Source organism: Ambystoma mexicanum, chromosome 1q (assembly GCF_040938575.1).
Source record: "Ambystoma mexicanum isolate Mex_15411 chromosome 1q, UKY_AmexF1_1, whole genome shotgun sequence".
Taxonomy (NCBI): domain Eukaryota; kingdom Metazoa; phylum Chordata; class Amphibia; order Caudata; family Ambystomatidae; genus Ambystoma; species Ambystoma mexicanum.
In genome coordinates, this window is record NC_090922.1 from 609,031,693 (window position 1) to 609,057,198 (window position 25,506).

The window sequence follows — 25,506 nt, forward strand, 5'->3', positions numbered from 1 at the left end:
GGGAGGGCCAAGGGATGGTTTTTTTTAGAAGGGCTCTGCATGCACAGTTTTGAAGGGTTCTGGGAAGACGCCAGATGGGAACTAATCATTTATTATGGAACTTGCCAGCTCTCCTACACAAGTGGTGGGGAAGATTTCTTTGAGGAGAGAGGCAGGACACGGGTCAAGTGGGTAGCCAGAGGGTCAGCTATTGGATAGTAGCTTGACAAATTCCTTGCTCAAGATAGGGTTGAAAGAGCAGACAGATGGGCTTGTGGGGGGGGAGGGGTGGACTCTTGAAGAGTGGGTGTTGGGCGGGGTGGAGGTTGGAATGTTTGGCTTTAAGGGTGGCCGTTCTGTCCAGGGCTGTATTGTGGAAGTGTTCAAAGAGGGAATTACAGAGCGTCTGCTTAGGAGTCCATAGATACTGTGTCTGTTTTTGGCCACAGAGCAGGCATTGAAGAGGAGGAAGGTGACTTGATGGGAGGGGGGGTGTTTCCCTCATTGTCCTGTCCTGGGTGCACTTGGTCGGTCAGGTTGGCCAGTGGGGAGGTGTAGGTCACAGGGGAGGATGGTTTGGGTGGTAGGACCAGGTCAGTCAGTGTGACTTGAGGGGTGGTGTTGGATGCAATGAGGAATTCAGTAGATGGGGGCGAAGAGTGTGGGGGTGGATCGGGAAGATGGAACAGGCGGTCGCCAGCCTTCGCACGAGGAGAGGCATTGGAACCAAGGTTAGAGGGTGGGGGTTGTGCCAAGCTTGGTGCTGTCAGGGATTCATGCACATGGGGAGGGGGGATGTGAATGTAGTGGGGGAAAGGTCATGTTCAAAGAGGGAAGAGGGGAGCATGGGTAACAGGTAGGTCCTGACAGAGGGGCTAGCAAAAGTAAGGAGGGTGGAGCAGGGCAGACCTGTTGGAGCATGAAGAGTAGAGGGTGAGGGGTGGTCTCTGAGTTTTGTGAGTTTGGGTGCAAGAGGTGTGTGAGAGAGGGTGGGGGGTCCGCAGGGAATGGGGTAGACGTGATGGTTCTGGAAAGGGCAAGACGTGCCATAATGAGTGAGGGGAAAGGAGTGGTTGGTGGTGGTATGTTGTTGATGACCGGTGGTGGGGAGAAAGGGGCATGTTTGTAGGTGGGAGTGGGTAGGATAGGTGGAACGGGCATGTTTGAAGGCCGCAGTGTGGGCTGGGCTAGTGAGATGGATGATCGTTAGGTCGGGATAGAGGTGGAGAGTGGTGATTGTGGGTTATGGCTGTCAAAACGTCGCTGGGATTTCTTGGATGTGCAGTGGGACATGTCAGAGATGCATGGGCGAGAGGGAGAGAGTTTGGGGGCGGGTGTGGAGCAGATGAGCATTGATTTACGGTATGGATTTGAGCTTCCCTCGTATCAGTGTTTGATGAGGTGAGATGCACAGAGGTCCTTGAGTTTCTGGCAAAGACAGAGAGTGGTGGGAGAGTGCGGACTGAGGTGGAGGGAGGTTCCTGAAGTAGGCACAGGGGTTTTGGTGGAGGTGGGTGGTCATGTTGTTTGGAGCACCAGAGGGCTCCTCTTGTCTGAGAGTTGGAAGGTGGGCAGGTTCTGGCCATGACGGAGGGGGATGGTAGAGTGGGGACTGAGGTGGAGGGAGGGTTCCTGGAAGGAGGTGCAGTGGTTGGGGTAGAGACGGGGTGGTTGTGTTGTTCGGTGCGCCAGAGGGCTCCTCGGGTCTGAGAGTTGGAAGCTGGGTGGGTTATGGCAATGATGGAGGGAGATGGGAACGTGGATACTGAGGTGGAGTGAGGGTTTCTGCAAGGAGGTGCAGGGGTTGTAGTGGAGGTGGGGTGGTCATGTTGTTTGGAGTGCCAGAGGGCTCCTCTGGTCTGAGAGTTGGAGGCAGTGTATTGAGAGGAGGTGGGGTGGGCTTGGGCAGGGTGTAGGGTTCGAGTGGAAGTGTTGGAGATGAAAAGGTTGTGCAGTGTGTAAGGAGGGTTCATGAATGAGGGTGCAAGGGTAAAGGAGGTAGAGTGGATGGGGTGCTGCTTGGATTGCCAGAGAGTTCATCTTGTTGGTGGGCCGGATGGTGTGTGCTGAGTGGTTGTGTGTTGGAGTGTGTGAGAGTGTGCTAATGGCCCAGAATTCTAAGTGGTGTCCAGCTCAAGTTGAGATTGGCAGTCATAGTTGTGTAAGGGACAACTACCACAGCAGGTGGGAAATGCCTAAGTTTGAGACAACAGCAGTAGGTAGTAAGCAGCCATATCTGAGATGCCTGAATAGTGGGGAAACACCCAAGTTTGGGGCAACATCTGCAGGTAGTAGTAAGCAGCTAGATTTGATCCGTCATTCATCCATCCATTCACCTACTACTCACCCAGCCATCTCAGCCCTGTTCCCTACATTCCTCACACAGTGAGAAACAAATGTGCTATGCCTCTGCTGAGGGAAGACCCTACTTATCCCATGTGCCCAGATTCCTGCCTTAGCACAGGTTCATAGTGACCACAGTTAACTGGCTGCACTTTTCTTCTCCTCAACAGAGCAGGCGCGCCTGGCGCCCAAGTGGGAGCGGGCACCCTTAGCGAGAGAATGAAGGCTCCGTCCCTGTGGGAGAAGCATGAGGTGGCAGAGGGTCGCTCACAGTGACTGGGGTGAGCCGATGCTCCTATGGACTTCCCTGGAGATCTTTTGGATTGTGGCTGCTGCTGCCACCCTCGCTGGCGGCCAGCATGCTGCAGCTGCACGGCCATCGCTGGACTGGCTGCTCACCGGCCGTGGTCCTTTCCATCGCACCCAGGAGTACACCGACTTCGTGGAGCGCCACCGCCAGGGATTCGCCACTAGGTACAAGATATACAGGTGAGAATAACATTGTCATTTGTATAAAGCATACGCCGTACTGAAAGGTGTCTTGGCACTAAGAACTGACATTGCTTTCACCCAAGTTGGTGTTACTCATTTCATCGACTAAAGAAAGAGAACAAGCAGAGTATGCCCTAGCGGGATACGAACCCATGACCTATAGGTCTTGCACTGGGCTGTCTCACTGCAGAGATATAAGAGTGTACATCCCAACTGTCAAGCAAAATAGCGCCTCTTTCTTTTTTAGGACTCCATCCTTTTTAGTGCTTTTAAAATGTGTGTTGTGTTATGACCTTTTAAAGTGAGAAATTGCTGATATTGAAAGAAATACGCTGAGATGCTCAGTTGTCTTAATGTGGAAGCATTCTCTCTTTCCTCACCTTCCCTCAGAAATTCAATGTCTCCAGAGCTCTGGTTCTATCCAGGCTGGACTACTGCAACAGCCTCTTCCTCAATCTGCCTAACTCCTCTCTCTGCCTCCTTCAACTAATTCAGAATAGGACTGCAGGATTTCTACTTGGCCTCAAGACCAGGTACTGCATCGCTCCAGCCCTTAAGTCTCTCCACTGGCTCCCGGTTGCAGCAAGGATCAAATTCAAGACCCTCTGCATCATCCACAAGGCTTTTTGGGTCCTGGGACTCCTCTTCATTCAACTCACTCACCCGAAATACCTTCTTGCTAGAGCCCTTTGGTCATCAAGCTCTAACTCCCTGCAGATGAGACACTTTTCCAAGCAGAGAGTGGGGGGTAGATCTCTCTCATCTGAAGTTCACTTGCTCTGGTATTGGCCTCCCTGCCTCCTTCATACTTGAGCTGGGTCTCCTCAAGTTCTGGAAGCTCCTCAAGACCTGCCTTTCCTCCTCTTCCTTCGCTCTCCACCTCCCCTGCTAATTTCCTCCTCTGTCTTGACTGGCAGCCTCCTTCTCTTCCTTACAATTTCCTCCTAGCCTTCCCTTGCACTCTCCTTCTCACTGGCCCCTCTACCCTTCCTGTACTTCACCCTCCTCCACTCCCCCAGCACTTCTCCTTAATGCACTTGCACAATCTGAATGCCACAAGGCCTATTAAGATCACTTCCTTGTCTCCCCTGTTCCCCCACCCCATAGCCTTCTTGCACCTCGAAACACGTGTGTATAGGTGCATTATTAACATCCAATAAATAAATAAATAATGCATGGAGGAGACACAGCTGCAAGCTCTCATGAGACCTTAGATGGCAGGTGACCAGGGAGTCGGTGAGAGAGTTGGCAGGTGGCCAGACAGTTGGCATGTGCTTGGGTAGTTGGTGGTGTGGGAGTTAGCAGGTGGTCAGAGAGCTGGCAGGTGGCCAGATAAGTGACATGTGGTCATGGGAGTTGGTGATCAGGGAGTTAGCAGGCACTCAGGAAGGTGATGCTCAGGGAGTTGGAGGGTGGCCAGAGAGTTGGCAGTTGGTCAGGGAGTTGGCGAGAGGGTTGGCAGGTGGCCAGAGAGTTGGCATGTGGTTGGGTGTTTGGTGGTGAGAGTGTTGGCCTATGGTAAGGGAATTGGCATGGGGCCAGGGAGTTGGCAGTTGGTCAGGGAGTTGGAAGGTGGCCAGGGAGTTGTTGGTCATGGAGTTGGCAGGTGGCCAGGTAGTTAGCAGGTGGTCAGAGAGTTGGAGGGTGGCAAGAGAGTTGGCAGGTGGCTAGAGAGTTGGCATGTGCTTGAGTAGTTGGTGGTGAGGGAGCTAGTAGGTGGTCAGGAAGTTGATGCTCAGGGAGTTGGAGGGTGACCAGAGAGTTGGCAGCTGGTCAGGGAGTTGGGGAGAGAGCTGGCAGATGGCCAGAGAGTTGGTATGTGGTCAGGTAGTTGGTGGTGAGGGATTTGACCAGTCGTCAGGGAGTTGGTGGTCAGGGAGTTGGCAGCGAGTTGGTGGTCAGGGAGTTAGCAGGTCTTCAGAGAGTTGATGGTCGGGTAGTTGGAGGATGGCCAGAGAGTTGGCAGTTGGTCATGAACCTGGTGGTCAGGGAGTTGGCAGGAGAGTTGGCAGGTGGCCAGAGAATTGGCATATGGTTGGGTAGTTGGTGGTGAGGGAGTTGTCCAGTGGTCAGGGACTGATCATGGGGACTGATCATGTGGCCAGAGAGCTGGCAGTAGGCCAGGGAGTTGGTGGTCAGAGAGTTGGCAGGTGGTCAGATATTGGCAGGTGGTCGGGGAGTTGGCAGATGGTCAGGGAGTTGGTGGTTGGAGAGTTAGGAGGTGATAATTGAATTGGCAGCTGGGCAGGGAGTTGGCAGGTGGTCAGAGAGTTGGCAAGATAGTTGGTGGTCAGGGAGTTGGCGAGAGAATTGGCACAAGGCCAGATAGTTGGCATGTGGTTGGCTAGTTGGTGGTGATGTAGTTGGCCAGTGGTCAGGGAATTACCGGGTGTCCACGGAGTTAGCAGATGGTCAGGGACTTTAAAGGTGGCCAGGTAGTTGGTGGTCAGGCAGTTAGAAAGTGGTCAGGGAGTTTGTGGTCTGGGAGTTGGTGCTCAGGGAGTTAACAGGTTTCCAGGGAGTTGATGATCGGGGAGTTGGAGGGTGGCCAGAGAGTTGCCATGTGGTTGGCTATTTGGTGGCCAGAAAGAATGAAGGGGAGGGTAGAGGGCCTAGAAGAGAGAAGGGGAGAGGGCCTGGAAGAGACAAGGGGAGAGGGCCTGAGAGAGAGACAGGGAGAGGGCCTGAGAAAGAGAAGGGGAGAGGGCCTGAAAGAGAGAAGGGGAAAGGGCCTGGAAGAGAGAAGGGGAGAGGGCCTGGAAGAGAGAAGGGGAGAGGGTCTGAGAGAGAAGGGGAGAGGGCCTGGAAGAGAGAAGGGGAGAGGGCTTGGAAGAGAGAATTGGAACGATCCCAAGAAATAAGCAGAGAGCAGAAAGGTCTGGGACAGAAAAAGGGGAGGGGGGACTGAGAGAGCCAGAGAAAGGGGCCAAGAGAGAGGAGCGGGAGGATAGTGAAAGGAAAGCGGGTCTGAAAGCGTAGAGGCAAGTGAAGAAAGAGCTATGATGGCAAAGGAGAGAGGGCATCAGAGAACACTGAGCAAAAGCCAAGGGGGCAGAGAGAGAAGGCGCGAGAAGGCAAGAGGAAAAGGATGAACGAGGAAGGAAAGGAGTCCACGCCTGGGAAATGAAGAGTGGTGACATCTCAGAAAAGGAGAGCTACACAGGGAAGGGTGAAGCACACCTAATTGAAGGAGAACCCAGACGGCGGAAGAGGAAGGGGAAAGGCGGACGTAGATAAGATGAAGAGATAGGGAAAGGGAGCGAGGGAGAGAAAGAAAGGATACAAACGAACTGTACAGAAACAAAAGAAATAAGCACATAGAACAGGCAACGGCGGAATACGTGTTGAACACGACACGTATGATATGGAGGGGGGAAAGACATGTGACTAGCAGGGCCCACGTGGCAACACAAGTGATAGGGCTTCCCATCGCCTCTCCTCACTTGGCCCTGCCGGGCCCTGCAAGCTGCTGCCTGCCCGCAGAAAAGTCCGTTGCTACGAGACCCGCTGCCTCGGGGGACACGTGATCTCTTGCTTCCAGCGGCAGTGACACACTGGGCCCCGGGGCCACTAGCTGCTCTCCGAGGATACTCCGGTGACGGAGGCGCGGAGGAAGAGGCTGCTCCCGTGGGCCCTGGGGTTGCAATGACGGAAGAGCATACGCCGCTGGCGGGCCCTCGGAGGCGCGCAGACCTCGCTGGTGGCATCTCTGCCAGGAAAGTACAGCACAGCTCCCTGTGCGCCCTTGCTGGCCCCACCCCTCTGCCCTGCTCGCATAGCTACCTGGACTGTAGGAGTGGCTTACTGGCGCACCGCTTGTGAGTAGCCTTGATCTCTAGGGGATGACACCCTCAGACTAAACTAGTGTCCTTATTTCTAGCAGTATCTCATCACCCTCCTTCCATCTGAAATCAAAGCGTCGGTAAAGCCAATTGCACGAATTGTATGCTTGAAAGCTTTCTCTGGGAGTCAAACTAATATAAATGAATTAAGTTGTTCTTGCAGTCGGCCCCTCTATCCCCATTCGTGCCCCAGTGGCCCCTCCTGCAATGTGTCTATCCTCAATCATGTCCCTGTTGCCCCTCCTGCAGTCTGTCCCTCTGTCTACAATCGTGCCCCTGTGGACCCTCCTGCAGTCTCTCTCTCTCTCTGTCCTCAATCATGCCCCTGTGGCCCTTCCTGCAGTCTCTCTCTCTCTGTCCTCAATCAGAGAGAGACTGCAGGAGGCCAGTTGCCCCTCCTGCAGTCTCTCTCTCTCTCTCTCTCTCTCTCTCTCTCTCTCTCTCTCTATCCTCAATCATGCCCCTGTGCCACCCCCCTGCAGTCTCTCTCTCTCTCTGTCCTCAATCATGCCCCTGTGGCCCTTCCTGCAGTCTCTCTCTCTGTCCTCAATCATGGCCAGTTGCCCCTCCTGCAGTCTCTCTCTCTCTCTCTCTCTCTCTCTCTCTCTCTCTCTCTCTCTCTGTCCTCAATCATGCCCCTGTGCCACCCCTCTGCAGTCTCTCTCTCTGTGTCCTCAATCCTGCCCCTGTGGCCCCTCCTGCAGTCTCTCTCCTCGCTCTGCCCTCAATCATGCCCCAGCGGCCCCTCCTGCACTCTGACTGTTCCTCTATCATCAATTAGGATCTGGAACCAGTACATCAGCTAATCAGTTTGTTCGGATCAATGGCCGAATCACGCGATCCGAGCACGCTGAAAGATACTCTCCCCTGCGCTGCCATCTTGGAACCAACAGTCATCACCTCTGCCTGCCTGCTCACTTACTCTTTCTTTCTCTGGGCCGCTGTACTACTGCTTCTTCCGACTGGGACCACCCTGGGAATAGAAGGGGTGCTTCACACAGAGCCCCACCTTCCATTTCCATGGTTGCCCCCCTGAGTGAGTATTTGATTCAATGAACCGGTTCCGGTGAGAATGGAACCTGTTCATTGAACAAAATCCTCGGTCCTAATAGAAATAATATCCATGCTAGCGGGCCAGGTCGGCCATGCAATGGCATGTGGGTGCATCATTAAGGGCCACGCGGCTCCCATTGCAGTCGGTTCATCTGTTCTCAATCATGCCCCTGTAGCCCTTCCAGCAGTCTGTCACTGTCTCCAAGATCATGCCCCTTGTAGTCCCTCCTGCAGTCTGTCCCTCTATCCAGAATCATGCCCCTGTAGCCCCTCCGACAGTCTGTCCCTCTCTCCAGAATCAAGCCCCTATAGCCCCTCCAGCAGTCTGTCCCTCTCTCCAGAATCATGCCCCTTGTACTCCCTCATGCAGTCTGTCCCTCTCTCCAGAATCATGCCTCTGTAGCCCCTCCAGCAGTCCGACCGTCTCTCCAGAATCATGCCCTTTGTGGTCCCTCCTGCAGCCTGTCCCTCTAGCCTCAATCAGGCTTCTAATTTAAGCTCCTCTGGTCTGTTCCTCTTTTCTCAGTAATTTCAATTGTGGTTTCCTGTGCAGTCTGTCCTCTATTCTCATACATGCCCCTGTGGTTCTTCTAGCCTCGATCATTTCCCTGAAGTCCCTCCTGCAGTCTACCACTCTATCCTCAATCGTACCCCTGTGGTCCCTACTGCAGTTGGTATCTCTTTCCTCAGCCATGCTCCCCAGTGGCCCCTCCTGCAGTCTGTCCCTCTAGCTCCAGTAATGCCCCTTTTATTTCCTCCTGCAGTCTGTCAATCTGTCCACAAGTATGCACATGTAGTCAGCCCTGCAGTCTGTCCATCTTTTCCCACTCATGCCCTGCGTGGTCCCTCCTGCAGACTGTCCCTCTCTCCAGAATCATGTCCCCTATGGTCCCTCCGGAAGTCTGTCCTCTATGCTTAGTCATACCCCTCCGGTCCCACCTACATTCTGGGCCTCTATTCCAATCATGCTTTTGTGGCCCCTCTTGTAGCCTGTCCATCTATCTTCAGTCATGCCCCTGCTGTCCCCCCATCCTCAAGCATGTCTCTGTGGTCCCTACGGCAGCCTGCCCCTCTATCTTCAGGAATGCAGCAGTAGTCCTCCCTGCAGTCTGTCCCTCTATCATCTTTTACGCCACAGTGGTCCCTCCCACAGTCTGTCCCTCTATCCAGAATCATGCCACTCGTGGTGCCTCCTGCAGTCTGTCTCTATATTCTCAATCATGCCCCGTGTGGTCCCTCCTGCACCCTGTCCTCTCTCGTCAGCCATACCCCTGTGGTCCCACCTGCATTCTGGGCCTCTATTCCCAATCATGCTGGTCTGGTGCCATTTGCAGTCTGTTTAGATATCCTCAGCCGTGACCCTGTGGTGTCGCCATCCTTGAGCATGGTGCTGTGTTCCGAGGTCCTTCCTGCAGTCTGTCCTCTCTCCTCAGTCATGCCCCTGTGGACCCTCCTGCAGTGTGTCCCTCTATCCAGAACCATGCTGCTGTTGTCCCCCTCGCAACCTGTCCATCTAATCCCAGGCATGTCCCTGTGGTCCCTTCATCTTCAAGCATGCCCCTGTGGTACCTCATGCAGTCTGCCCCTCTACCCTCAATCATGCCACAGTGGTCCTTCCTGCTGTCTGACCCTCTATCCTAAATTATGCCACAGTGGGCTCTTATTCAGTGTGTCCCCCTATCCAGAATCCTGCCCCTTGTAGGTAGTGCCATCTACAGTCTGTCCTTTTATTCTAAATCATGCCCCGGTGGTCTCTCCTGCAGTCTGCCACTCTATCTTCAGTCATGCCACAGTGGTCCTTCCTGCAGTCTGACCCTCTATCCCTAATGATGCCAACCTAGTCTCTCCTGGAGTCTGCCCCTCTTCCTTCAATCATGCCACAGTGGTCTCGTGTGCAGTCTCTCCTTCTATTCTCAATCATGTCCATTGTGGTCCCTCCTGCAACTGTCCTTCTGTCCAGAATCATGCCCCCGTGACCCCCCCTGCAGTCTGTCCCTCTATCCTCAGTCATGCCCCTGTGGTCCCTCATGAAGTCTGTTCCTGTATTCTCAACCATGACCTTTGTGGTCCTTTCTACAGTCTGCCTCTCTTTCCTAAATCATGCTCCCTTGTGGTTCTTCCTGCAGTCTGTCTCTATGTTCTCAATCAGGCCCACGTGCTCAGTCAATCCTGCAGTCTGTCTCACTATCATTAACCATGGACTTGTGGTTCCTCCTTCAATCTCTCTCTCTATTCTTAATTATGCCCTTTGTAGCCACTGCTGAAGTCTGTCCCTCCAGCCTCAGTCATACCCCTTTATTTCCCTCCTGCAGCCTGTCCCTCTGTCTTCTTTCATGCCCCTGTAGTCCATCCTACAGTCTGTCCCTCTATCCAGAAGAATCATGCCCCGTGGTCGCTCCTGCAGTCTGTCCCTCTACCCTTAGTTATGTCCCATGTGTGTCATTCTCCAATCTGTCCCTCTGTCCTCAATCAAGCCCCTGTAGTCTCTCCTGCTGTTTGTCCCTCTATTCTCAATAATGCCCTTTCTGGTCCCTCCTGCAGTCCGTCCCTCTATCCAGAAGTGTGCCGCCCGTGGTCCCTGCTGCAGCCTGTCCCACGATCCTCAGTCTTGCCCCTGGTAGTTCCTACTTCAGTCTGTTCCTCTCTTCTCAATCATGCCCCAGTGGTCTCTCCTACAGCTTGCTCTCTATCCCTAGTCATACCCCTGTGGTCCTTCTATCCTCAACCATGTCCCTAAGGTGCCACCTGCAGTTTGGGCCTCTATTCCCAATCATGCCCTCTGTGGTTTCTCCTTTGGTCTGCCCCTCTATCCAGAATGATGCCCACGTGGTCCCCCCTGCAGTCTTGCCTTCCATCCTGAGTCAGTATGCTTCTGTTTCCTTCTTCAGTCTGTCCCTCTCTTCTCAATCATGCCCAGTGGTCCCTCCTGCAGTCTGTCCTCTATTTTGATTCATACCCCTGTGGCCCTTCTACTCTCGTGTGTCCCCTTCTTCAGTCGGTGCCTCTATCCTCAATCATGCCCATGTAGTCCCACCTGCATGCAGTGCGTCTATCCTCAACCATGCCCCTGTGGTCCCACCTGCATGCAGTGCCTCTATCCTCAATCATGTTTCTGTGTTCCCTCTTGCAGTCTGTCCAGACATCCTCAGTCATGGCCCTGTGGTCCCTCCATCCTCAAACATGCCATGTGGTCCCTCCTGCAGTCTGTCTCTCTATCCAGAGGTGTGACTCTGTGGTACCTCCTGCAGTCTGTCCCTCTATCCTCGGGCATGCCCTCCTCCTTCATGGCCATGTAGTCCGTCCAGCTATCTGTCTCTCTATTCTCAATCATACCCTTTGTGGCCTCTCCTGCAGTCTGTCCCTCTCTCCAGGTTCATGACCCCCGGGGTCGCTCCTGCAGTCTGTCCCTACACCCACAGTCGTTCCCCTTACGGTCCCCCCTGCAGTCTTTCCCTCCCTCCAGATTCATGTGACCAATGGTCCCTCCTGCAGCTTGTCCTCTATTCTCAATCATGCTGCTGTGGCCCTGTTTGCAATTCTGTTCAGATGCCCTCCGTCATGACCCTGTGGTATCTCCCTCCTCAAGCATGCTCCTCTGTTCCCTCCTACAGTCTGTCTCTCTGTTCTCAATCATGCCCATTGTGGTCCCTCCTGGAACTATCTCTCTATCCAGAATCAAGCTCCTTTGCCCCTCCTGTAGTCTTCCCGCTATCCTCAGTCATGCCCCCCTGTGGTTCCTCCTACAGTCTTGTCCTGTATTCTCAATCATGACCATTGTGGTACCTTCTGCAGTCTGTCCAACTATCTTCAATCACGCCCCTGTGGTCTCTGCTGCTGCCAGACCCTCTTTCTTAAGTTATGCTCCCTTGTTGGTCATCATGCAGTCTGTCTCTCTATTCTCAATCATGATCCCATGGTTCCTCCTTCTGCGGTCCTGTTTGCAGTGTGTTCAGATACCCTCAGTCATGACCCCGTGGTATCTCCCTCCTCAAGCATGCTCCTCTGTTCCCTCCTGCAGTCTGCCTCGTATCCTCAATCATTCTGCTGCGGTCCCTCCTGCAGTTTCCTCCTCTATCTTCAATCATGCCACTCTGGTCCTTCCTGGAGTCTATCGCTCTACTCTAAATCAAGCCCCTGCAGGCCCTCCTACAGTCTGATCCTGTATACTCAATCATGCCTTTTGTGGTCCCTTCTGCAGCCAGTCCCTGAATCCTCAATAAATCCTACTGTGGTCCCTCGTGCAGTATGCTCATCTACTTTCAATCATGTCACTGTGGTCCTTCCTGCAGTCTCACGCTCTGTTTTCAAGCATATCACAGTGGTGCCTCCTACAGTCTGCTCGTCTATCCTCAGTCATGTCCCTGTGCTTCCTCCATCAGTGTGTCCCTCTATCCAGAACCATGCTGCTCTGGTCCTCTCTTGCAGCATGTCCATCTATCTTCAGTCAAGCCCCTGTGCTTCTGCCACCCTCAAGCATGCCACAGAGGTCTCTCCTGAAGTCTATCCCTTTACCCTCAAACATGCCATAGTGGTCTCTTGTGCAGTCCCGTCCCTCTGTCCAGAAGCATGACCCTCTTGCGGCCTCCTGCAGCCTGTCCCTCTATTCTCAATCTTGCCCCTGTGATCAATCCTGCAGTCTCTTCCTCTATTCTCAATCAAGCCCATTGTGGTCCCTCCTGGAACTGTCTCTCTATCCATAAACAAGCCCCTTTGGCCCGTCCTGTAGTCTTCCCTCTATCCTCAGTCATGTCCCCTGTGGTTCTTCCTACAGTCTGTTCCTGTATTCTCAATCATGACCTTTGTGGTACCTTCTGCAGTCTGTCCAACTATCTTCAATCACGCCCCTGTGGTCCCTGCTACTGCCGGACCCTCTTCCTAAAGTTATGCTCCCTTGTGGGTCATCATGCAGTCTGTCTCTCTATTCTCAATCATGATCCCTTGGTCCCTCCTGCTGTCTGTCCTGTATCCTCGCACCTATGGTCTCTCCTGTAGTCTCTGACTCTATTCTCAAGCACACCCTTTGTGGTCCCTCCTGAAGTCTGTCCCTCTATCCTCAGTGATGCCCCTTGTATTTCCCCCAGCAGAATGTGCCTCTGTCATCCATCATGCCCATGTAGTCCCTCCAGCTGTCTGTCCCACTATCTAGAATCATGCCCCCATGGTCCCTCCTGCAGTCTGTCCCTCTATCCTGAGTCATACCACGTGTGGGTCCTTCTGTAGTCTGCCCCTCTCTTCTCAATCATGCACAGTGGTCCCTCCTGCAGTCTCCCATCTATTTTCACTTATATCCCTGTGGTATTTCTAGCCTCAATCATGCCAGTGTGGCCCCTTCTTCAGTCTGTCCATCTATACTCAATCATGCCCCTGTAGTCCCGCCTGCAGTTGTCTATGTATCGTCAATCATGATGCCGTGGTCCCACCTGCATTCAGTGTCTCTATCCTCAATCATGCTGCGACGTATCAACTTCCAGGGCACCAGTGGTCCAGGGATGAATATCGGTTTCTAAACCATCAATCAGTCCAACACCTCTAGTTCACCAGAAGGGATCCTTACAGATTGGAAACACAAGTCAATTATAAACCTCCTTGTCCAATTTTGGTGACTTGGACGGAACAACCAGGGCTGGACTGGGGGCAAAAAAAGGCCCTGGAAACAATTACTGGGGACCAAAAGAGGCCCTGGAAATAAACTTCAAAGTGGCCCCATATGACTAATTTTCAGCAAGCCCAATGCTTTTCCTAAGAAAAAATTTGGAAGTACCACAGAAAAGAGGCCCAGGGTGCAGAGGCCCACCGGGAAATCTCCAGAGTTCCCTATAGGCCAGTCCACCCTTGGGAACAACAGGATTATCCCTGAAAGGTCACTCGTGGATCGTTGGTTAGTTGCACCACAGCCAAAATACAATTATTACCCAATGATAAAAGGGACTGTCCAGTCAAGGTTGTATAAAATATCTACTTCATTATTATCAAAACAGACAGTTCTAGCACACTACAGAATACAGCCCACCCTGTAAAGGAATGTAGAGGACAGACAGTTTCAAGAAGGAAAGGGGGCGCACTCTGGATACTGACAGAAGGGTAGTCTGTAAAGTTCAAGGATACTTGTTTTCTACACAAAGGGAGCAATGGGTCATAAAATGTTACTAGAGACCTTTGGAGAAGGACCAGGGGGACAGAACTACAATGTACCTTGTGCTTGTAGAAGCTGTGGCTATCAGGCAGCAGGCAGTTTGGCTAGCGAAGCTGGTTAGATGGCTGCTGGCTGGCCTACAGGAAGGCTCTGTTTCATGAATCGTTGTCCCAGTGTTGGTTTGCGGATCTGAAGTACAGGTTGAGGCATATCGGACAGCGTGGGCGAATGCGGTCTAACAACAGTCAGTGTTGCAGCCAGTTGGAGCTTGTGGGGCATGATTGGCTTGAAAAATGTCCTTTAAGATGGTTGCTGATTGATTCTTGCCGATTCACTCCTCCTAGCTTCTTCACTGGGCTTGTGTCATCCTTTAAGGCGGACGGCCCAAAGCAGAGGAGATTGTTGTAGGCAACTGCCTTGTCCTTGCTTTGGTTCAGAGACTCTCTGGCACTTTCCACCTAAGAAGCTTGCTGCAGAGCCTAGCAGGTCACGTGGTGTGCTGGTTGGGTACCGGTTCTGGAGCTGCTGGAGGGTCCTCTGGATTCAGTACCTCCCTCTGTTCCCTGGGAGATGTTTAGGGGAGGGATCTTGCTTCCTTCTTAGAAATCCTGGCCTTCCTTCACAGGCGGAAGCTGTAGGGCAGACTGTACCTTCAGCCAGGGTCCAATGCTAAATTCTTCTTGTTACTTGGAAAGTCTTCAGATGATCTGCCCAAAGAGTGTCTCCACCCACTTCTAAAGCCAAATGGTCCACAGTGATTGGGTTAGGCAATGCCTACCTTAATGAACCAATCCTGGGTCCCCACCAACAATCTCATATGCATGAGGTGACAACCAGAGTGCTTTGCAACAGAAAAGGTAAAGGGGTGAAAACATGTAATATTAAGTGCCACACATCTTCCTATCTGTTGTGGATAAAAGGGCTTCTCTGGTTAATTGAGCTATCTGTGGTTCCTATTTAAAGCGGCAGGTCACCCTTGAAGCTGCAGCAAGACCAGACTTTCGGTTGCCGACAAACCACATACTCGTACCTTCTGAATGAAATCCCCACGCTGTGATGACTACTGTAAAAAAGCTGTCCCAGACTTGACAGGTCCTTGATAGTGAGAGGCGGGAGTGGGCTTCAAGTTGACAAAGTGCATATCAAAGGTTGTTGGGGTTTTCCTGTCCTTTGTTAGTCCTGTGACCAGGCCCCCATGGTTTTGTTTGAATTAACTCTGATTAGTATGCAAAGCTGCCACCAGCAGCTAACAAAAGACAGGGTGGATCCCATAATCACAGGCGTCTGTCTGGATAATGAACTCCTGACCATAGTCTGGCACTTTCAGAAATGGGGCCCTGCACAATCCTTCCTTTCAATCCTGAGAGGAGGTTTAACAGGCGGGGGGTCCACGTTACGTTATTCAGCATCGTCTTGGATGTTACATCTTTCAGGGGCATGGCAAATATCCCATACCCCATGATGAATGACCAGTAGTATCTGGTGAGACCTAGAAAGGCTCTTACATGCATTTGTGTGGTGGGGTTGTTCCAATCCTTCACAGCCTGTATCTTTGCTTTGAGAGGTTGTTTCTTACCTCCACTGACCAAGTGGCCTAGGTAAGTCACGGTGCCCTGAGCTATCTGTTCCTTCATGGCCTTGATAGTCAGACCTGCATTCTGCAGCGCCTGAAGCACTTGTTTCAGGTGGGATAAGTGATCCTCCAGGTCTGGCTGAACACAGCAATGCAGTGGTTGAAGTGTTTGAAAAGAAGTAGTGGGAATATGTTCCCTGCTGGCCTGCCCCACTCCCCACAAACCCATGACCACGCCCCCTCCCACGCACCATACAAACCCCCAATCAAATGCGCCTGCTGTTTAAGGTAACATTTAGTGCAGTACACTGTAGTGCAAGTTTCAACTGCTTCCTACACTTTTATTTTAAGATGAAATCATTCCGGAATGGTTTATTTTTAAAATAAAAGTATAGGAACAGTAAAACTTCATTTAAAAAAAGTAGAGTAGCACCACTCTTAACCGCTCCCGCCTACTTCGACCACTGCAGCAATGTCATCTAAATAGGCGACACTGAACTTTTCCAGACCAGACAAAATCTGGTTAACCATCCGCTGAAAAGTGGCAGGGACATTCTTCAATCCAAAGGGCATCACAGTGAACTGATAATGTCCTTCTGGGGTTGAAAATGTTGACCTCTTTCTCGCTCCATCTGTCAAGCCAACCTGCCAATACACTGCAGTGAGGGCAAAGGTACTCATGTACTTGGCAGCACCAAGATTGTCAATGAGCTCATCTGCCCGAGGAATGGGGTATGCATCTTTCTTTTTGACAGAATTGAGCCCCCTGTAGTCCACACAAAAGCAGACTTCAGTCTTCCCACCACTGATCTTTTTAGGGACCATTACCACTCGGCTAGCCCAGATGCTGTGATATGGCTCTCTCACTCCAGGGACAGTATCTTGGAAACTTCCTCCTTGATGTTGTCCCTGACCTTATTGGACATCCAGTGAATCCTACTCTTCCCTAGCCTACTGTCTCCAGTGTCCACATCATGGGTGCACCAACCCGCGCGACCTGGAGCCAGTGAAAAAAGACTGACAAACTGTTCCAGTGAACAGTGACAATCTGTCAGTTGCTGTTCTGACAGGTCAGTTGCAAGGTTGACACCTTCAACTGACCCATCTGTGGCTTCAGTGTGCAGGAGGTCTGGGAGGGGATCAGTCTCCTCAGTTTATCTGTCAGTCATTAATGCCATAACCAAGTCATCCTGGTTATAATATGGTTTTAGCTGGTTGACGTGAAAGATCCTGCACATCTGTTTAGGTTCTTTCAGGTCAATGAGATTATTCACCTCACTGACTTTTTCCAGCACACAGTAAGGCCCAGTCCACTTGTCCTGAAGGGTACTGGGTTTGAAGGGCTCTATAACCCACATCCACTGGCTTGGAGAAAAGACTGTTACTGTGGCCTTCTGGTCATGCCAGTGCTTCACCAGCTCCTGAATGGCCTTTGGGTTTCTCGTTGACTGTTCCATGTACTTTGCCATTCTAGACCAAAGACTGAGTGCAAAGTCCACCACATCTCGTTTCAGGGATGATGGATTTCCCTCCCAACCCTCTTTCACTAGACTGAGGGAACCTTGTACAGGGTGTCCAAACAGAAGATCAAATGGGTTAAACCCTACTCTGTTCAGTGGCACCTTCCTGCAGGCAAACGGTAGGCGTGGCAGTAGAATATCCCATTTTCTCCTCCGGTACTCTTCCAAGCCACTTATCATGCTTTAAAGGTCTTGTTGAACGGCTCAACAAATGTGACTCTGCACTCTTACCACATAGCCTTCATATGCTGATATGAAATTTGATCCCCTGTCAGAAATGACTTCCTTGTGCAATCCAACACAAGAGAATATCCCAATCAGAGCCTTTGCAACCACAGGGGCTTTGATGCTTCTCAGAGGGACAACCTCAGGGTACCTTGTGGAGAGGTCTACTACCACCAACATATATCTGTTCCCTGACCTGGTATGAGAATCCAAAGGACCCACAATGTCCATACCTATTCTCTCAAAAGGCCAACCAACCACGGGTTGTGGAATTAAAGGGGCCTTTGTGGCACCTGACTTGCCAGAAGCTTGACAAGTTGGGACGGACCGGACAAATTCCTTAACCTTTAAGCCAAACGGCAGCCAGTAAAAGTGCTCAGACAACTCGTCCAATGTCTTAGTCATTCCCAAGTGACCTGTTAAATGAATTTGGTGAGTCAAATCCAAAAGGAACTTTCTGTGGCACTGGGGAATCACCAACCTTCTGGTGCCCTCACCCTCAGAGTATTTTGGCTCACTGTACAGGAGCCCATCCTCCCAGTACACTTTGAACAGTCCAGGGGCCTCCCCCTTAGCCTGCTCCTCTGCCTGCTTCCAGAGACCCACCAGAGAGGGACACTCTTTCTGAGTTGTGAACTACTCAGTCTGATCCGGGCCCACAGCTGATGCAAACTCATCCAGCTTGTGCAGGCCCTTCAGATCTGCACCCACCTGGTCCTCCACATCAGGATCCTACACTGCGCCAGGCAACTTTGAAGTCACTGAGTCCCCTGCTACCAAAGTAGGGTCCTCAGTGGCTACTGGCCCTTCTTTGATAGGAGTAGGTGACACAGCAGTTCATGGAACTGGACTAAGGACTACCAGCCATGCCAGTCCTTCCAACATGCACCCTGGAAGCACTCCAGGCCTTAAGGCTCTGAGTGTGTTCAATCTGGTGATTTCTTTGGCCCACAATCAGATAGCCTCTGCGACTATCTCGGGAACAGGAAGATCATTATCCAATGGACATGGAACAGGGACGGACTCTTTCACCGATACACAGCACTGGGTCATTTCACCTCACCAGCTGACCTCTACCATCGACAAGGAGCACTTACTCTTTCCGTCAAACACATTGATGCTACAATCAGGCCCATCAATATATTGGCCTGGCTGTACCCACTGCTGGGTGGCAACAGTGATGCTAGCCGTGGTGTCTCGGACCACAGGAGTTTTGTGTCCATTGGTATACACATGTTCTAAATACAGTTGAGTATTATTGGGAACTGGGATCTCTTCTGGAAATCTGGTACCATTCCCATTCAGTCAGTGTAACCAATCCAAATTTGGCCACTCCTTAACCTAGTGGGAAGTCCTCATCTAGGAAGCCAACACTAATGATGGCCTCTTCCCTGAGTCCAACATTCCAATAGCTTGCTTGGGTTTGTCCTTGCACGCAGGCTCCCCCTTCTAATGGCCCAGCTCCTTACATATGAAACAACCTTTGAGTGGTGAGAACGCAGGTGTCCTCATGTTAGAGGCCTGTGCGCTCTTTATTTCAGTGTGTACAGCTGACCAAAAGATTTGGGATTTCCCTTCATTCTTTTGGGGACCTGACTTTGAAGAGGATTGGGTTGGACCTTTGTACTTCCCATCCTTTTTTACTTTTTTGTCAGAAGATTTCTCTTCCGGTTTGGGTGTGCTCGACAGAACTTTTTCTGGATGCGAGTACTCACAAACATGTAGACAGCCTTTGCAAGCTCCCTAAGATCTGTGATATTCTTGTCCACAAGATGTTGGTGTAGGTCAACCTCACAATTTTTCAATACATGCTCACATGCAATCAAATTGTACATCCCTTTATGTGTCAACTTTGTTAGCAGCCACCCACCCGCTCAGATATTTCAACAACAAGTATGTTAATGCTTCAAATGTCTGCCACGTTTCTTTCCGAGCTTTCTGAACCACTTGAGATACTATTCTGGGGTTTTACAGAACTTCCCGAGGAGGGCTGCCTTCATGCTCTCATAAACGGGCCTTTCCTCAAGAGTTGACTGAAGAATTGCATAAGTCCCGGGTGTCGGTAAGCGACTCATCAGGGCTGCACCCCACGGTATTGCATCCACCTCCTGTGGCTGGAAAACCAGCCCGAGTGCTTCAAATCAGTCAAAAATATCCTTGCCCAATTCTTGAGCCAACACTAATTCTTTGTGGATGTGCAGCTGAGGCTTATTCCGGGCACTCTGGTTTGAGCCACTACTGCTGCTTTTGCTAGAGGCAGATCTGTTGCCCTCCTTCTGCTCTTCAAGCACCAGCTTGCACAGCTCTATGGTGACCTGGTCCTGCTGTTTCTGTCCCTCTAGCGCTAGTGTCCTCTCCCCGAGCAGGAGCTTTCTAGCAGCTATCTCATAAACAGCTGGAACAATTACTGGGCCACTTAGAGACTGTGCTGAGGCCTGGGACCTGCGGGATGCCACAGTAGGCCCTTTCCTCACTGACACTCTCGAGGGTTGAGAAACCACACTTGCCCTCTGGCGGGATGATTGGGGATAAACACTGCTCATGCGGTCGTCCTCATCATTTTCCCCCTCTGGAAGGTCTTGTCCATTCAGATACACAGGGCCTAGCCCGTCCCCTGGGGTCTTCTCCCCAACTGCCCTCTCTTCTACCCAAGCTTGGAGGCTGATCAGCAACTTAGGTTTATGAACCTTAGTGCTGTGGGTAAGTCCCCTCCCTTGGCATAAAACAGGTAGGACATCATTGGTAATGCCTTCTACAGTCTCCATGTCAAGCTCCATGACTATTACTAATACCTAGCCGTAACTAAACATTGCCTGCAACAGCACATTTCTCATTGGGTGACTAAGCTGTGCGCAAGGCTCCAACTGATCTGACCGCTTGTCACCAAAGTGACAAATCAACTTCCGGGCCACCATTGCTCCAGGTATGAAGATCAGTTTCGAAACTATCAATCAGTCCCACACCTCTAGTATACCAGATTGGAAACACAAGTACATTATAAACCTCTGTGTCCAATTTTGGTAACGTGGATGGAACGGCAGGCTTATCTTTGCAAGGCCGTGGATCGTTGGTTAGTTGCAACACAGCAAAAGTACATTTATTACCCAAGGTTAAAAGGGACTATCCAGTCAAGGTTATATGAAAAGATCTACTCTATTATCATTATATCAAACAGCTCTAGCACTTTTCAAAATACAGCCCACCCTGTAAAGGAACACAGAGGACAGACAGTTTCACAAGCGAAAGGGATGAACTCTGGGTAATGACAGGAGGGTAGTCAGATAAGCAATAAGTCTTAACTGTTCAAGGTTATTTGGTTTCAGTTCCAAGCAGGCAACAGATCGTAAAAGTCACTACAGGCCTTCAGAGAAGCACCAGGCGGACAGAACCACAATATACTTGGTGTTTGAGATGATCTTGATGCTCGACAGCATTGAGTTGGTTCCAGGATGCTTCGCAGATCCTGTGACAGAGTTCAAGACAGAAGACAGCTGCGGCTATCAGCGAAGCGAAGCTGGATGGATGGCTTCAGGCTGGCCTACACGGCAGCTCTGGGTCAGGAATCAACCCTGTGCTGGTTGGAGGATCTGGAATGCTGGTTGAGATGCCTCGAATGGCATTAGTGACTTCAGCATGACAACAGTCAGTGGTTCAACTGGTCACAGTCCGAGGGCTCGACTGCCTCGAAAATGTCCTTAAAAGATGGATGCTGATTGATGCTTGTTGTGGCACTCCTCCTAGCTTCCTAGCTTCTCTGCAGGGCTCGTGTCGTCCTTTAAGGCAGATGACCCAAAACTGAGGAGAGTGTTTGCAGGCGACGGCTTTGTCCTTTGTTCAGAGAATCTCTGCCACTTCCCACCTATGAAGCTTGCTGGCAGAACCTAGCAGGACACGCTATGTGCTGGCTGACTACCGTTTATGAAGCTGCTGAATGGGTCCTCTGAGTCCGGTATCTCCCTCTGTTCCCTTGGAGAAGTTTAGGGGAGGGATCATGCTTCCCTCCTGGAAATCCTGGCCTTCACAGGCGGAAGCTGTAGGGCAGACTGTACCTTCAGCCGGTCCAAATGCGTCCTTCTTCTTACTCCTTTCAAAGTCATCAGATGATCTGCTAAGTGAGGGGGTCAGCCTTCTTTTAAAGCCAAATGGACGCCAGTGATTGATGCAGGCTAGGCCTACCTTAATGAACCAATCCTGGGTGCCCACCAACAATCTTCTGTTGTGCGTGAGGTCAGAACCAGAGTGCTCTGCAACAGGAAAAGTAAGGAGTGACAACATATACTCCTAAGTCCCACCCATCTTCCTGTCTGTTGTAGATCAAAGTATCTCTCTGGTTAACTGAGACCTCTGTGACACTTGATCATAGCACAGGTCTCCCTTGAAGTTTGTGATGAGAGCAGATTTCCTGTCTCCCTTAAATCACATATTTCTCCCTCTGAAAGGGGTCCTCTCTGCAGGGGTTGCCTATGGTAAATAGTGGACCCAGACTTGCCATTCACTGCTTTTCATACAGAGGGGTGGGGAACTAGATTCAAGATGACACATTGCATACCAAAGAGGTGTTAGTTCTGCCTTCCTCTGGCCCGTCCTGCAATAGGGTGGCAGATCCATGGGGCCTTTGGTATTTTAATTATGTTGCCCATGGCCGGAGGAAGATGACATACAGCGTTATTAACCCTCCCATTGGTATGTATGTTGCCAACCTCTGAAGCCTGAAAAGTAGATCCATGCAGGCATGACATGTGGCCAACTTTGCACCAGACCTGCCGATGAACTGGCCTGCTGTTAAATCTCAGTTACCAGTTTAATGGTATTCACTAAAGAGTGTAATTTGATTTCTGACTTTGAGAACATTTAGACATGTATCTGGTAAGTTAGCAGTAACCAGTAAGATAGCTCAGTGGGTTGAGCGCTGGCTGCTGTGATGTGTGTGTGATTTACAGGGTGCAGGTTTGAATCCTGGCAAGGCCAACTCAGCCTTTCATCCTTCTGAGGTCGATGAGTATAAACACAGGTTGGGTTATATTGTATGTGTATTTGTTCTACATAAAGCGCTTAAGTGGAAGTGCTATATAATAACACATCATTATCATTTGGCCTTGTACGTTTGCTTGTATTCACAGTCATTTGGTAATATGGGCCTATGCACAGTGATATTAACAATGCATATTGTGATCCATTCTTATATGAAATGTGTATCACATTACACTGATATTGTAAACATATTTTTTGTAGTGTAACTAGGAACAATGCTATGTTGTGCCACTTCCTGTTTTGTCAACGGGTGAAAGGTCGTGTTCCAACACTTCCCGTGATGCCACTTCAGGGTGTGGTCAAACGACATCACTTCCTGTGATGCCATCAGAGGTCACGGGTTATGTGATGTCACTTCCACTACCCGTGGCATTTTGGGGAAATGACGTCCCTGACAAAAACTTCAAGATAGAGTGTTATGTGAAAGTGGAACGAGGTGGAGGCAGTTGATGAGAGAGACTAAAGACGGGAGGGATAGGCGCTCGAGTAGGGGGGAGGCGTATCTTACCTTAACTTTCATTGATGTTATCCACTCTGTCATTAGAACAAGTTCTCGTGAGGAACTATGTCATGTCACTGGGTTTACATTGTTTTGTGTGCTTGATGTGGATTTCGCTTGCTATAATTCAATGCATACATGGAGAATAAAAGTAGCAATTGGGACTGTTCTCGAATGAATGTTCTAATAAAACTGCATATTTTGCATTTTGTATTAATTGATCTCTAGGCCAAACTTAAACAGGAGAATGGTATAGATTGATGAACGGTGGTAGCCTACAGTAATTTTCCATTTTAATATGGCATGACCCACTGTTATAATTGTAATGCCATACATTCTTCTTACTATTCTAAATATCTGCGTGCTTTTTCCAAAGCCTCGTAATGAATAATCAAAAATATAATGTATTTGGGTGATCATGTGCACCACGCGGGCTTGGTGAACCCCCCCCCCGCTCACCTTTAGCCGACCCTTCTTCCACTGGCTCCTATTTATCTGGTATGTGAGCTGTTAGCCAAGTATCCATCTAGTCTGCAGGAAGGGGGCTTAAGGACTGAGCCCCTGAAAGTGATACTCATTTACACAAATACCCATGTGATAGAATCCTCTGCCTTTTGCCATTGTATGATAGACGCAAGCAACTTATTGCGTTGCAAGATGTGAACAAAACATACAGTCCCTCAAAAAAAACATGCTTTCCTTTGTAATTTCTCTAATTGTTGCGTTATTCACCAGCAACATAGGGGGCTATGTAGGACCTTCGCTTTGAAAAGCCCATCGTTTGCACCCTCTGTGGCAAAATGATGAAGGCCCACCCTCATTTTCATATGTGGTGATATCACTGAAAATGAATGACATCACGAAAGCAGTGATACTCGAGGGGATCACGGACAAGGATACGTTAAAGTAAGTTTCCCGGATTAAGTGAACCAGCAAATACAGGTTGTGATGTACAGTGAGTGTATGAATGATCATTGTCTTATTAAATATGTGTCATTATCATAAGTGCGTCTTTGTGGCAGTAGCAGGCACCGTGAGCTGAATCACTTGTTGCGATTTCTAACTTGGCAGATAAGGGTTAGTGAGATCCAAAGATTTACCCCAGAAGCACACACTTTGGTTAAGTGGCAAAGCCAGGATTTGAGACCAATCTGCAACTCGGCCCATTCAGCACTCTTCCCAGCTGTAGTTGTTAAAATATTGTTTTCAGGAGCTTGTTTAACAGTTTTTGTGTGTGACATGATTTAATTGTTTTGGGGGAAGGCGTGGAGTTAAGCAGCTAACTGGTGCTTTGTGTGTGCTTTCTGAATAAAAAAAAAGTCCCTTGTGCAGTTCTTATCATCATCTATACGAATGCCTTGTCTAAAACAATGGTTATGTAAATGAACCAGCACTTAGTCTCTTGCACTCATACACTCTTCTGACTACCTCACAGCACCCATCCACATGCCTGCTAGACATGGGTAGCTAATTGGGGCTTGGCCATCCCACCCAACTTTATTCTGTCCAAACGCACACATGCATTATAAACTTCTATGATACATTTCCCATAACCTGGATTTCGGTCCCCTGAGGGCGTTCATCTACAGCGTTATGAGGTTATACCAATGGGATAAAGGTGCTATACAAATGACAAATTGCATTACATTACATTACTTATGAATAGTTTCCACTTTATGTCCTCCACCATAACCAAGAGAGTACTAAAAAGTTTAAAATATGTGTGAGGCCCCATCGGGACCTGTTATGCAGCTTCTGCTCTGCTGCTTGGTAGCTGGGATTTTTTGGGGGAGGTATTTCTCTCTGGAGCTTCACACCTGTTTATGAGGTGAGACAGCACGCTTGTTTGGACACACAGACGAACAGCTCGTGCATGGATCAGTGCAACCGCCTTACAATTCAAACTGGATCCCTTAGTATATATACACACGGCAGCTGGTACCCATGCGGCTTCCATGAGCATGGAGCCCTGGGCGATGGCACAGACTGCCCATGCTGTGGACCGGCCCTGTTTGAACATAACACTGCTAATGATCGAAAAATTCGCTGTTCTGAGCAGCATGGACCCCAAAAGGAGTACCTCAAAACCAAGCATTGGCGAATAAAATGTAACTGCCAGCCAAGCTGAATGTTGAGAGTGTGGCACTTGTGCCCTTGGTGTCAGATCTTACTATTGCAGGGCCACGCTAAAGACAGACAAATGAGACGTGTGAACAGAAATAACACCCTTCCTTAGCACCCATACTCAGACCCCTTTATTTGGAATTTTGGAACCCCAGCCCCCTTTTCCTTCTTTCGATGGATTTCATGTGTATCACAGTACTCTCCAAGTGCCAGCACTTGGCCTTAATCCTACTGCTGCCCGACCGTCAGGTAGCTACCAGCAGGTTCTGGTCAGCATATGCCCCCTGCCAGCAACAGGATGGCTTGGTGCCAGTCTGGCTACTGTTGGCACTGACCTGTAGATCCTAACGCTATCTTCTGCTTCTATTTTATTCCCTCCACACTTTAAACACAGTGCTAGTTCAGGTAGTTTTACCTTACCAGCAAGAAACTAAGAAGAGTCGCTCTAACTCACTAAATGGCCCTGCTCGACTCAGATGCCCAAAAGGCCAATTTTCTGATTTATTCCCATAGGGCTCAGGCACAGTCCCCCATCCTTCTCTATCTTCCTTTCCTGCTCTTCCTCTCAGACACTGTCCTCTTTTTCTCCTCTAACCAATTCTGACAGTTCTGCTCTTCTAAATCATGCACACCCTTCTGCTTCTCCTGATATCCTGATACTCATTGCCTTCTCTGTTAATCCCTAACGTCTT

General features: G+C 50.2%; 1 protein-coding gene across 1 annotated transcript in view; it reads left to right on the forward strand.

Moving 5' to 3' along the window:
• The window catches only part of BRINP2 (BMP/retinoic acid inducible neural specific 2), a 541,560-nt gene that overhangs the window by 278,394 nt on the left and 237,660 nt on the right, over window positions 1-25,506 (forward strand). Inside the window, exon 2 of the mRNA XM_069641149.1 lies at window positions 2,493-2,811. Coding sequence (XP_069497250.1) covers window positions 2,570-2,811 — 242 coding nt within the window. The 5' untranslated portion in view covers window positions 2,493-2,569. The remainder of the gene's footprint in view (window positions 1-2,492; window positions 2,812-25,506) is intronic.